Raw genomic sequence first — 13,324 nt, forward strand, 5'->3', positions numbered from 1 at the left:
TTTATCCAGAACTATAGATAGGGAATAAAATGAAAGAAAAGGTGTACATGAGGATGCAATGATAGTGGTTGGGTATGAGTATGGTGTTGGGTAAGGCAAGAAAGGACACCAGTGGAGTGAGACAGATTAGTTCAGCACAGGCCTTTACACACACACACACACACACACACACACAGCAGGGACCAATAAATATTGTTTGAGAGTAGAATATATACACTTTCCCAAGATGGTATAGGAGACGTGCTGTGTCTGGCTTCTTTTTCAGACAAAGCCCACATATGAGAAGGGAAAGGCATTTGCTTCCATATGTGCAAGATTTTTTTTTTTTTTTTTTTGAGATGGAGTCTCGCCCTATCGCCCAGGCTGGAGTGCAGTGGCATGATCTCGGCTCACTGCAACGTCCATCTCCCGGGTTCAAATGATTCTCCTGCCCCAGCCTCCCAAGTAGCTGGGATTACAGGCACGTGCCACTACGCCCACCTAATTTTTGTATTTTTAGTAGAGACAGGGTTTCACTATGTTGGTTAGGCTTGTCTCGAACTCTTGACCTCATGATACGCCCGCCTCAGCCTTCCAAAGTGCTGGAATTACAGGCGTGAGCCACTGTGCCCAGCCGTGCAGGAATTTTTTTTTAAGTTTTGTTGTTACTGTCAGTTTTTTGAGTTTTTGTCCAGCTTTATTGAGGTGTAGTCGATAAATATTTTTGTATACTATATATTTAAAGTGTACAACCTTGTTCTGATAGAGGTATTCATTGTGAAATAATCATCACAGTCAATCCAAGTAACATATTCATCACCTCAATTTTTCTTTTTTGTATGGTGAGAACACTGAAGATCTACTAATCAGAGTCCTCTTTTGCCTGTCTTTGGATAGGAGACTTCAAGATTTCAGAGAACTCAGATAAATGAAACTTGCTGAGTCTCCTTACAAGATCTAACATTCACATTCAGCTTAAGATTTCAAAATGTGTTCTTAGAAAAGAGATGCGGAATTATGCATTTAACCTTCTAAAAAGCTGTGTATACAGCTCTAAACTATTTAAAAATTAATCTCTGAAGTGCCAAACATCAATAGTGATACATTTGCGCCTTGCATCCTGTGCTTTTCCAAAATGTTTTTCATCCCCCACAGGCAATGGAGCCCCAAAATACCTCCACTGTGACTAACTTTCAGCTGTTAGGCTTCCAGAACCTTCTTGAATGGCAGACCCTGCTCTTTGTCATTTTCCTGCTCATCTACTGCCTGACCATTACAGGGAATGTCATCATCATTACTGTGGTGAGCCAGGACCAGCGACTGCACTCCCCTATGTACATGTTCCTCCAGCATCTCTCCTTTCTGGAGGTCTGGTACACATCCACCACTGTGCCCCTTCTCCTAGCCAACCTGCTGTCCTGGGGCCAAGCCATCTCCTTCTCCGCCTGCATGGCACAGCTCTACTTCTTTGTGTTCCTCGGCGCTGCCGAGTGCTTTCTCCTGGCCATAATGGCCTATGACCGTTACCTGGCCATCTGCAGCCCGCTCCGCTACCCTTTCCTTATGCATCGTGAGCTCTGCACCAGGTTGGTGGCGTTCTCCTAGTGGACAGGAATCGGCACAGGCTTTCTGCCTTCCCTGATGATTTCCAGGTTGGACTTCTGTGGGCCCAATGAGATTAACCATTTCTTCTGTGACCTCCCCCCACTCATGCAGCTCTCCTGTTCCAGTGTTTATATCACCGAGGTGACCATCTTTATCCTGTCAATTGCCGTGCTGTGCATTTGTTTTTTTCTGACACTGGGGTCCTATGTTTTCATCGTGTCCTCCGTATTGAGAATCCCTTCCACCTCTGGCCGGAGAAAGACATTTTCCACATGTGGCTCCCACCTGGCTGTTGTCACTATCTACTACAGGACCATGATCTCCATGTATGTGCACCCCAGTCCCCACCTGTTGCCTGAAGTCAACAAGATCATTTCTGTCTTCTACACTGTGGTCACACCACTGCTGAACCCAGTTATCTATAGCTTGAGGAACAAAGACTTCAAGGAAGCTGTTAGAAAGCTCATGAGAAGGAAATTTGGTATCTATGGAGTACGAGCAAAAGGAAGTTCCTTTATTAGGTGAGGAAAAATGCACAGAACATGCAGTGGATTAAATTCGGGGTTAAGTGAATGGTAGAGTCAGACCTTTAAACCTGAAGCTCCTTGTCAGAACTGCATTGAATTCTGTAAGCCACAAAACAACAGCTTTTTTAAGGGTTCCTCGCCAGCAACTGGTCAGAAGATAAATTGCCTCCACCAAACCTTTTTGAGGTCAGTTTTGTCCTAGACACTTTCTAACATCTTGTTAGGAAAATCTGATTGAATTCCAGTGGATGGTGATTACACACACATTACTTTCACATTCTACAATAAGATTTCTCTTTTGTTTATATAACCTTATATACAGAAAGACCTGCATCTTTTAAGTACTATTAGTAGACTGGCCTTGTGGACCTAAAACCTGGTGGGTGCCATTGGTGCTTATTAAATAGCAGTAGAAAGAATAAATCACACACACACAAAAGACATTTAAAATGTTTGTTGACCTACATTGTCTTCTAATGACAAGAAAAAAGTAAGGATTTTTGAAGTGCCAAATATTCATCTACAAGACCTTAGATGTTTTAGTGTTTTTTTGTTTAATGAAATTGTGGGAAGGAAGGAAGGAAGGGAGGGGAAGATCCTCAGTATTCTGTGCTACTGTGAGTCCTGAGAGTCAGAGGCTGTCACTAAAATGCTTAAATCACTTTTTGTTTTCTTGAGATAGAGTCTCACTCTGTCGCCCAGGCTGGAGTGCAATGGTGCTATTTCTGCTCACTGCAACCTCCGCCTCCCAGGTTCAAGTGATTCTCCTGCCTCAGCCTCCTGAGTAGCTGGGAATACAGGCATGCACCACCACACCCAGCTAATTTCTGTATTTTTAGTAGAGATGGGGTTTCACCCTGTTGGTCAGGCAGGTCTTGAACTCCTGACCTCATGATCCATCCGCCTCTGCCTCCCAACGTGCTGGGATTACAGGGGTGAGCCTCTGTGCCCAGCATCTTAAATCACTTTTACATTTTATTTATTCAGCCAGTGTAGAAGATCTCTACAAAGCCTGCCCACTGTTCGATTCATTAATTCTACAAATATTTTTAATCTCATGATTCATGCCATGTCCTGTGCCACAGTCTGAATTTCCTGGAAACACAATGACATAGAAAGGACCAAGCAAGCCAGCCATGGTGGCTTTCTCTTTAATACTTCTTTAGAACATTAAGTGGCAATCAAAGAGTCTAAAACTGGGTTACATAGCAGTAATAAAATTAGAGTGACACTTAATTTTGTAGCAGCAGGATTGGAATTCTTGCTGTTGGGGTTGGCGGTAGCAAACTCAACTATGGGTGGCTTCTGCTTCATGCTTAGATGGTGTGTTGGGACATTTCCTGTTTAGAACTTTCTATTTTAACACTTCCTGACTGGAACTGTTTAAAATAGCAACAAACCCCTCTGATTTTTATAATTTGTTCACATGTTTCTACTTTTTAGACCGTGGCTTTCCTGTAGACAGAAATTGTATTTTATGTGTCCTTTTCTTCAGCAGCTGTGTGCCTGGCACCTAGTTGAATTGTCAAGTTTGTTGAATATGTAAAGTAAAATTATACCAGAAATACACTATTAAATTTATCATTTTACTCAGAAAATATATAACTAAGTAAGATATATGATTCCTTTGACTCATTTATTCAACAAACATTTATTAACTGACTACATACTAAGTGCTATGAGCTAGGAATATGGCAGTAAACAAATCTCACCTTGTCTCAAACTTCAGCAGATCCAGGAGTCTCTAGAAGTTTAATTCTTGCTCAATCAGCAATTCCTTTTCACTGAAGACTTCTCAAGAAGGTTGGAGAAGTCAAGAGTGTGTGAACGCAGCAGATGTTTGTGATGCACCTACTGTGTGCTGAAGCTGTAGTGTCACAGGATCTGCCTAGCTCTCCTAGGAAAGGTGAACACTAGGACATTATTTTAAGCAACAAATAATGTCAAGTATGCCAAGTGATGCAGAGGGAAAGCGCTGGGTCCCAAGAGTATAACGGGCACTGAGCCTAGCGTGAGGTCCAGGCGTCTCTGGCATGGTGCCCTCCCAGGCTGTGGTTGTCCCTCCTTGTTGCTCCAGCTGGCTTCTTCAGTTACATCTGCTTCTCTGCATTTCCCCATTTTCCAGAGTGAGGGATGCAGTTCTCTCTGGACAGGAATAGGCAACTGTGCACCTGTTATGCTGTGCTTGATGCTCTGCATTGATGCACGCTGGGCCCAGGTTTCCCTGGTGGCCTGCTTGGGCCATTTTTGTCATCTGGGATTGCTGAATTGTGTGATAGTTCTAGTTTTAATTTTTTGAGGAACCTTTGTACTGTGTTCCATAGTGACTACACCAACTTGCCTGGCCATGAACAGTGTACAAAGGGATCTTTTTTCCTTCATTATCTCACCAACATTTATCTATTGTTTTGTTTCGTTTTCATAGCAATCCTATGAAGTGTGAAGTGATATTTCATTGTGGTTTTGTTGTTTGTTTTTCTGATGATTGTGACACTGAGCAACTTTTCATACACCTTTTGGCCATTTGACTGTCTTCTTTTGAGAAATGTCTGTTCAGCACCTTTACCCATTTTTAATTGACTTGTTTTCGTGCTGTCGGGTTGTTCAAGTTCCTTACATATTTTGAGTTGTAACCCCTTATCAGATGTGTGATTTTCAAGTATTTTCTCCCATTCCTAGGTCATCTATTCACTCTGTAGATTGTTTCCTTTCCTGAACAGATACTTTTCAGTTCTGCGATCCCATTCATGGAGTTTTGCTTTTGTTATCTGTGCTTTTGGAAACATATCCAAAAGATCTTTGCCAACTCCCCATTTTTAATTGTATCATTAGTATTTTTCTTTTCCCCCCCCTTTTTTTTTTTTTTTTTTTTTTTGAAGCAGAGTGTCACTCTGTCACCCAAGCTGGAGTACAGTGGCACCATCTCGGCTCACTACAACCTCTGCCTCCCGGGTTCAAGTGATCCTCCTGCCTCAGCCTCCTGAGTAGCTGGGATTACAGGCACCTGCCACCACGCCCAGCTAATTTTTGTATTTTAGTAGAGACAGGGTTTCCCCATGTTGGCCAGGCTTGTCTCAAACTCCTGACCTCAGGTGATCCACCCGCCTCGGCCTCCCAAAGTGCTGAGATTACAGGTGTGAGCCACTGCATCTGGCCTCTTTTTTGTTGTTGTTGTTTTAAGAGACAGTATCTCACTGTGTCACTCAGAATGGAGTGGCACAAACACTGCTCACTGAAGTCTTGACCTCCTGGGCTCAAGCAACCTTCCTACTTCAGCCTCCTGAATAACTGGGAATATAGGCATGTGCCACCACACCTGGCTAATTTTTATTTTTATTTTTTAAGAGACAGGGCCTCACTGTGCTGCCCAGGCTGATCTCAAATTCCTGGGCTCAAGCAATCCTCCCAGCTCGGTCTCCCAAAGTGCTAAGATTACAGGTGTGAACCACTGTGCCACACCATTTTTTGTTTTGTTTTGTTTTGCTATTGAGTTATAGAAGTTTCTCATGTATTTTGGATATTAGCCACTATCAGTTATGTGGTTCGCAAATATTTTCTCCCATTCTAGTTTGTGTTTTTAGTCTGTTGATTATTTTCTTTGCTGTAGAGATATTTTCTGTTATTTTTTTAAGTTTAAAAACTCGAGCATGTTTAAATGCTGACGTGTAAGGGCAAGTAGAGAGCAAGGCACTAGAGAGAGAGAAATATAGTTAATATTGCAGCAAGGACCTTGAAAACAGGGAGAGGCTTATCCAAGAATACCCGTGAATAAAGAGGGGCTCCTGCTTTCCAGGTGTGATGTAGGTGCAGACACATGCATTTGCAGGTGATTGGAAAGAACAGAAATGAGAAGAAATCCTTAGCTTTGGTTCATTCTATACATTCATTTTCCTGTGAATCAGGAAGTAAAGTCAATCATTGGGAATAATAGAGGAGATAAGAGAAGGAGTTTGTACACAATGATGAATAGCTAGAATTTCTCTTAGGGGATACTTTAGAGATAACAGAAGCATCCAGAAAGTTGTAGAATATACTGACAGCCAAGCAGGAATAAGAGACCATGCATGTGGGTGGTCATCCTTTCCTCTTGTGTGATTTTTCTCCAGTGTTAGTAACCCAGGTGGAGGAGTCAAGACTTCTGTTGCTCAAGTGCAGTCTAGAGCAATATCATGAGTTGGGAAGATATCCAATTTCTGTCTATAAAAGTGCATATACGGTGGCAGATTACACACGATAAAATCTGGAAGAGTATAGGTCTGAGGGTGCTTGTTGAACCAGTACAGCTGCCAAGGGAGTCAAGAGTGGGGTGGGTGACACTGAGTCACACACAAAATATCTGCTTACCATTTGGACGCATACACTCAGTCTGGGCACCAGAGTTCCATAGCTCTACCTACATGTCTTGTACCTTGTCAGATTTGGGGGCACAAAAATCTTTCTTCAACTTCTGTTCAGAATGAAGGAAAGAGAAATCTTCTCATTCTTATAGAGCACTGGTGTGAAAATTAAAATGAACTGTGGTCAATTGGACACAGTAGTTTGTACTTTCTATCATAACAAGAAGCACATTTAATGAGCTCTGACTTCTCAGAAGGCACATGGAGCTGTGGCAATGATGAGGAGATACTTAAGGAGCTTCGTGGGCCACACACATGTACACACGCGTGTGTCCCTCTCTCACCACCTACAGCCACAGGCACACGTGCATCAGGGTGAGGTTTGTTGAAGAATAAGAGGAGGCAGTCTTGGGAAAGTTTTAAATAGAGAGGCTTTTCTAAGTTACAAAGCTGTCATGTGTGATTATGACTGAAATTACTGGCATTAACGGAACATTGAGGCACTCAGTGCTTTTTTCTGTTTCCCTATAGTTACTTTTTTTTCATTTTTATTATTTTTTGGATTAGAAGGCCTACACTTTTTAACTTTTCTTTTTTTAAATCATTTCAACTTTTATGTTAGGTTCAAGGGGCACATGTGCAGGTTTGTTACCTGGGTACATTGTGTGATGCTGAGGTTTGGGCTCCAGTTGGTCCTGTCACCCACATACTGAGCACAGTACTCCATAGTCAGTTTTTCAATATTTGTCCCTCTCCTTCCCTCTCTTCTCCAGTAGTCCCTAGTGTCTATTGTTGCTATTTTTGTATCTGCATGTACCCACGGTTTAGCTCCCACTTATGGGTGAAAATATGCAATATTTGATTTTTCTCTTCCTGTGTTAATTTTGCCTAGAATTATGGCCTCCAACTGCATCCATGTTGCTGCAAAATATGTGACTTTGTTCTTTTTTATGACTATGTAGTATTCCATGGTGTATATGCACCATATTTTTAAAATCTAATCCAACGTTGATGGGCACCTCGGTTGATTCCGTGTCTTTGCTATTGTGAATAGTGCTGCAGTGGACACATGAGTGCATGTGTCTTTTTGGCACAACAATTAATTTGACTTCGGGTATATACACAGTAATGGGATTGATGGGTCAAATGGTAGTTCAGTTTGTAGTAGTTTGAGAAATCTTCCAACTGCTTTCCACAGTGGCTGAACTAATTTATGTTTCCATCAAGAGTGTGTAAGTGTTCCGTTTTCTCCACAGCCTTGCCAGCATCTGTTGCTTTTTGAATTATGAATGATAGACATTCTGACTGGTGTAAGATGGTATCTCACTGTGGTTTTGATTTGCATTTCTCTGATAATTAATGATGATGAGCATTTTTCCATATGCTTTTCAAATTTATTTATTTATTCATTCATTTATTTTGAGACAAGGTCTCCTTCTGTCACCCAGGCTAGAGTGCAGTGGTGAGACCTTGGCTCACTGTGGCCTCGGCCTCCCAGTGTCAAGCGATCCTCCTACCTCAGCCTCCTAAGTAGCTGAGACTGCAGGCACATGCCACCACATTCAGCTAATTTCTTAAATTTTGTAGAGAAGAGGTCTCACGTTATTGCACAGGCTGGTCTCAAACTCCTGGGCTCAAGCAATCCTCCTGCCTCGACCTCCCAAAGTGCTGGGATCACAAACATGAGCCACTGCGCCCTGCCTCATGTTTTGTGACTGCCTGTATGTTTTCTTTTTCTTTTGCGAAGTGTCTTTTTTTTTTTTTTTTTTTTGGCATTTTTAATGGGGTTTTTTTTTTCTTGTGGACTGTTTAAGTTTCTTATAGATTCTGGATATTAGACCTTTGTTGGACGCATAGTTTGCGAATACTTTCCCCCATTCTGTGGGCTGTTTACTCTGTTGATAGTTTCTTTTGCTGGAGACACTGAATGTTGACAAAGATTGTGATATTTGAGTGGCACAAGGCCTTTTAAAACTGGTCTGTAGATAGCAAACTATTATAACCTACAACTGTAAATAATTTCAAGATAAAGAATGTGCTTTGGCAGTTAAAAGGAATGCTCCTTTGGTGGCTTGGCTCCAGTGAAATATATCAAGGCAACAACAAGCCATTTTTTTTTTTTAAGCCTAAAGGGAGGTTTACTGAAAAAAAGCATATGAGCAGAACAGCAACAGAGTGCCCACAATTCCTCGAGCTCTCACGGAGAATGTGGTGGGGCCAGCACCGTGGATGCAGACTGGAAGGTACTGCACGAGTGGGATCTGTAACCCACACTGTTGGGAATATTTACTAGGAAACTGGGGCAAGGAGGTGGGCAAGAACACCTGTAGACTACCTGACAAGGGAGATTCTAGGTGACAAAATGGTAGTTATGTCTAGTGGTCTTGTCTCGTTTTGAAGAGCTAGCTCCCTTCTAAGCTACCTCATGGAGGCAGATGACAGCCACCAGGGCCATTAACTGGCAAAATTTGTGTTTCATCCCCTGTGACACTCCAAGATGCTGAAAGTTCAGTAAGACGCACAATTCAAGTGCACTAAACTGTCTCAGTCATTTCCCTTTTCGAGTAGCAATGTCAAGATTGTAGCTCAGCACCAGGCAACACAAGCCCCCAAACATGGAAGTCTAGTAGGGTGGGCACCTCCCCCTTTCCATCACAAACTAGGGCTAAAAACACGGAGAGCATCCTCTTAATGGACACAGATACACCCTCAAAGGGTCTAAACTGAAGTTTCCAGTTACGTACTCTTGTAAAATAAATAATTTCAAATATTAGTGTCTCAAAATAGTAACAACCATTCTGTTGTCTCACAGTTTCTCTGATCATTATTGGGGAAGGCCTTGGCCGCCTGTTCCTGACTCAAGGTCTCTCCTGTGGTTGCTGTCAGATAATGGCTGGAGGCTGAGCAGTTGGGGCTGGCTGGATATCTCTGTCCTCCTGTAATCTCAGGACCTTTCCAGGTGGTCTCTTCACCTGTGCTAGTTTGGGCTTTTTCATAGCATGATGATGTTGGGGCATTTTGATTGCTTACATAAACCACTCTTGATTTTATTTCTTCAAGCCTGTTATAAAAATTGCAAAGACTAGGAAACTGCCCTGCAAATATTAGTATATATTCTAGAACACTGAAATGTTTTGGCGCATGCTCCTTGCACACCTTGTCTTTCCTATGGTACATCCTGTCTCTTATGGAATGACTCCACAAGGCTTAGTGTATTTACATCTGTAATACCTTTCCAATCCATCCCTTCTCCATTCTTACTTCCTGTGACACTCAGCCTTTCATTATTTCTACTAAGCCATGGTTATAGTCTGTTAAGTCAGACCGAATGATTCCAGCTATGTTACAAAGAACAGGCAAATAAAGCCGAGGGAAAGATGAAAAATGTTTAGTATGTTTGTCAGGGAAAGTTGCCATGGTACGTTAATGTAGGCTGTCAACATCACCTGCAGCGTTGGCATTGCTGGAATTCCTTTGATTTTTCCCATGGTCACATGTTTTTACTTCTTGTGAATATTGTGTCATCACAATTCATTACTAAGAGGCAGGAAAAGGTCAATGTTGCCTTGAACCTCTTCTCAACAATGCAGGAAACTTTCCAGAGAAAATGTTCTCCTTTTGTACTTTTTACCACAAGGTCTTCTCAAGGCCATTCTTGATTGAACCAGTCCCTGAAAAGGTAAATGGAATCAGCCTGATTGACTTGGATTCATTAGCGTTTTCCAGCTGGGACTTGGTAAGGCTCAGAATCCATGTACACAACCAGAGTGGCCGATGAGAAGCAGCTAGAAGTCCATCTGCAAGAAGAAGGGATACTCAAGGTGTCTACTCAAAACGTGACTTGCGGCATCCTCACCAACTCAATTCCTTACACCACCAAGTAGTTAGAAATATTTGGAATACAATCCTTCAGTAACTCATTATTGCTTAATAGCTTATTTCTTAGCTATGTTAAATTTCAGTAAGGAAAAAACCTGTGGCTGGGCGCCGTGGCTCATGCCTGTAATCTTAGGACTTTGAGAGGCTGAAAGTGGCACATCACCTGAGGTCGGGAGTTCGAGACCAGCCTGACTAACATGGAGAAATCCCATCTCTACTAAAAATACAAAAGTAGCCAGGCGAGGTGGTACATGCCTATAATCCTAGTTACTCAGGAGGTTGAGGCATGAGAATCGCTTGAACCTAGAAGGCAGAGGTTGCGTTGAGCTGAGATCATGCCATTGCACTCCAGCCTGGGAAACAAGAGCGAAACTCCATCTCAATAAATAAATAAATAAATAAATAAATAAATAAATAAATAAATCTCAGTTTCTTACTCATTCATCGTATCCTGGGACATTGTTCTTGGTCATTTACTGTAGTGAGTTTGAGAAGTCTTGCTGACAATCAGAGAAAAAGATCTAATCAGGAAGTAACAGTAACACAAACCAGCTTTATTTGGGCACTGCTTTGACAGGTTTGAATGCTAGCAAAGTCCTTCAAGCATGAGACCTTCCAAAGGCTCAGATGCAGGGGCTACTACCCCAAAAGGAAGGAGGGAATGCGACTTCCAGTGGAGAGGGAAATTGGGAGGGAGCTTACATGTCTAGCTGATGCCACTCAGCAACAGGATGAGGACGAGGAGCCTGCAGGTCAGAGAGCTGGGAGGGGTGGTGGAGCTTGAAACCTTTACGGATACAAGGTTTATCTTGCCTATGACTAGCAGATGTTGTAGGAAGTTTCATGGAATTTGTAAAAGTCAGGTTCTAAACAGCTAAAAATCTCCTTAGACTATATTGAAAACAATTGAGTGTGCAAAAATTTGAGTTTGGCGCGATTGGAGGGCTTTTTGAGTTAACAGTTACCAGTCTGAAGTACAGAAGAAGTAAACAACATAGGGTCAATAGAGAGAGGTCATCTTTGGCTCATTTATATATAAAACGCTTACCAACACATTCATCTTTCTCTAACCATTAATTTTAAGGTCCATTCAACTCTGGGCCTGATAACTGGCTACTCATTTCTGCTTCATCCTAAAATGACAAAGAAGTTAGATTCGATTCCTGAAATCCTGTACTTTTCTCAGTAACTACTTTCTTTTATTTTCTTTTCTTTTTTTTTTTGTTAGGGGGCGGTGTGGGTGGACTGAGTTTCGCTCTTGTTGCCCAAGCTGGAGTACAGTGGCGCAATCTCGACTCACTGCAACCTCCATCTCCCAGGTTCAAGCGATTCTCCTGCCTCAGCCTCCCAAGTAGCTGGAATTACAGGCGCCTGCCACCACGCCCGGCTAATTTTGTATTTTTAGTAGAGACGTGGTTTCTCCATATTAGTCAGTCTGGTCTTGAACTCCTGACCTCAAGTGATCCGCCTGCCTCAGCCTCCCAAAGTGCTAGGATTACAGGCGTGAGCCACTGCACCCGGCCTTTTTTTTTTGAAATGGAACCTCACTCTGTCTCCCAGGCTGGAGTGCAGTGGCGTGATCTCTGCTCACTGCAACCTCCACCTCCCAGGCTCAAGGGATTCTCCTGCCTCAACCTCCTGAGTAGCTGGGATTACAGGCACCCGCCGCACCATGCCCAGCTAATTTTTTGTACCTTTAGTAGAGACAAGGTTTCGCTATGTTGGCCAGGCTAGTTTTGAACTCTTGATCTCAAATGATCCACCCGCCTGGGCCTCCCAAAGTGCTGGGATTACAGGCGTGAGCCACTGGGTCCGGCCAGTATCTATTTTCAATGCCACTTTTTGTTGGAATGAAAAAAGAACTTGAGTGGTCTGATATTCTGATTATTTTGCCATTTAAGAGAAAGTTGATTTTTATGTAACTTTAAGGAAAACTTTATTCAAAAAATCCCTTTGTTCCTCAGACTAGAGATGACAGAGTTCAGTGTACGGAGCACAGCACACAGCACACAGAGGGAATGTGCTAGAGAGTCTCACAGAGAGCACCTGAGGTTCATATTTAGAAGGGAGCTTTCACGATAAACAGATGTCAAGAACTGAGGATAACACTAGATTCCCCAAGGGAGAGAACAGCAGCTATGTCCCCCTTCCTCCAACCCGTAAGCCCTGAAGTCACCACCTTCACAGAGCCTTGGGGTCACGATGACCTCACGGTGTGGAGGGGAGCAGGTGGCTGCATAGTGATCACAGGACATTATCAAAAGTGGGAACCATTCTTCAAACTTCTCACTAAGACTTCTGTGCAAAGCAATCGAGGAAAGTAATGGAATTATTTTACAACAGGAAAAGAAAGAAGGAAAATAGGCACATGTGTGGGTTAACAATTGCCAAATTAGAAATGGTCTGTGTGTTGCAGAAGTGTTCTATGAATAAAGATCTGCATGTCCCGTATTGTATATCATCTGCTCCATTTCTCTTGCCACATGCAGTGAGATGCATGTATCATAAACTAATTTTATTTTCTTTGCAACTTTTATTTTAGGTTCAGGGGACACATGTATATTTTTGTCCCATGAGTAATAGCGTGTCCCAGGGGTTTGGTGTGCAGACAATTTTGTCACCCAGGAAATCAGCATAGTACTTGATAGGTAGCTTTTCAGTGCTTACCCTCCTTCCACCCTCCACCCTCAAGTCGGCCCTGGTGTCTACTGTGTCCATGTGTAGTCAATGATAATCTAATTTTTATCCAACAAATTTAACTTTGGTTTCTTTCACATGATGTCAATACTGATTTCTGTCATTGCATCAAAATTAGAGTCTTGCCCAATGTCATTATGTAAAGGTAAAGTATTTTATTTTAACGTATTTTATAATGTATTTTTTTCATGTTAAATACGTTATATTTGTTGCACCTTAGGTAATTATTTAACTTATTAATATGCAACCTCTTTGACATTTTTCCCCTGAAAATTTTCTATTAAAAAGTTGTAGTTGGCC

The 13,324-nt window shown here is 42.2% G+C and overlaps 1 protein-coding gene across 1 annotated transcript; it reads left to right on the plus strand.

Moving 5' to 3' along the window:
- Positions 1 to 1,095: 1,095 nt before the first annotated feature.
- OR11L1 (olfactory receptor family 11 subfamily L member 1) lies at positions 1,096 to 2,105 on the plus strand. Its single transcript, XM_017894968.1, is given in 2 exon segments — positions 1,096 to 2,065; positions 2,068 to 2,105. Coding segments are annotated over 2 exon segments (966 nt in total). The 5' UTR covers positions 1,096 to 1,137.
- The last annotated feature ends 11,219 nt before the right edge of the window (positions 2,106 to 13,324 follow it).

This window comes from Rhinopithecus bieti, unplaced genomic scaffold (assembly GCF_001698545.2).
Source record: "Rhinopithecus bieti isolate Rb0 unplaced genomic scaffold, ASM169854v2 scaffold_26106, whole genome shotgun sequence".
Classification (NCBI taxonomy): Eukaryota; Metazoa; Chordata; class Mammalia; order Primates; family Cercopithecidae; genus Rhinopithecus; species Rhinopithecus bieti.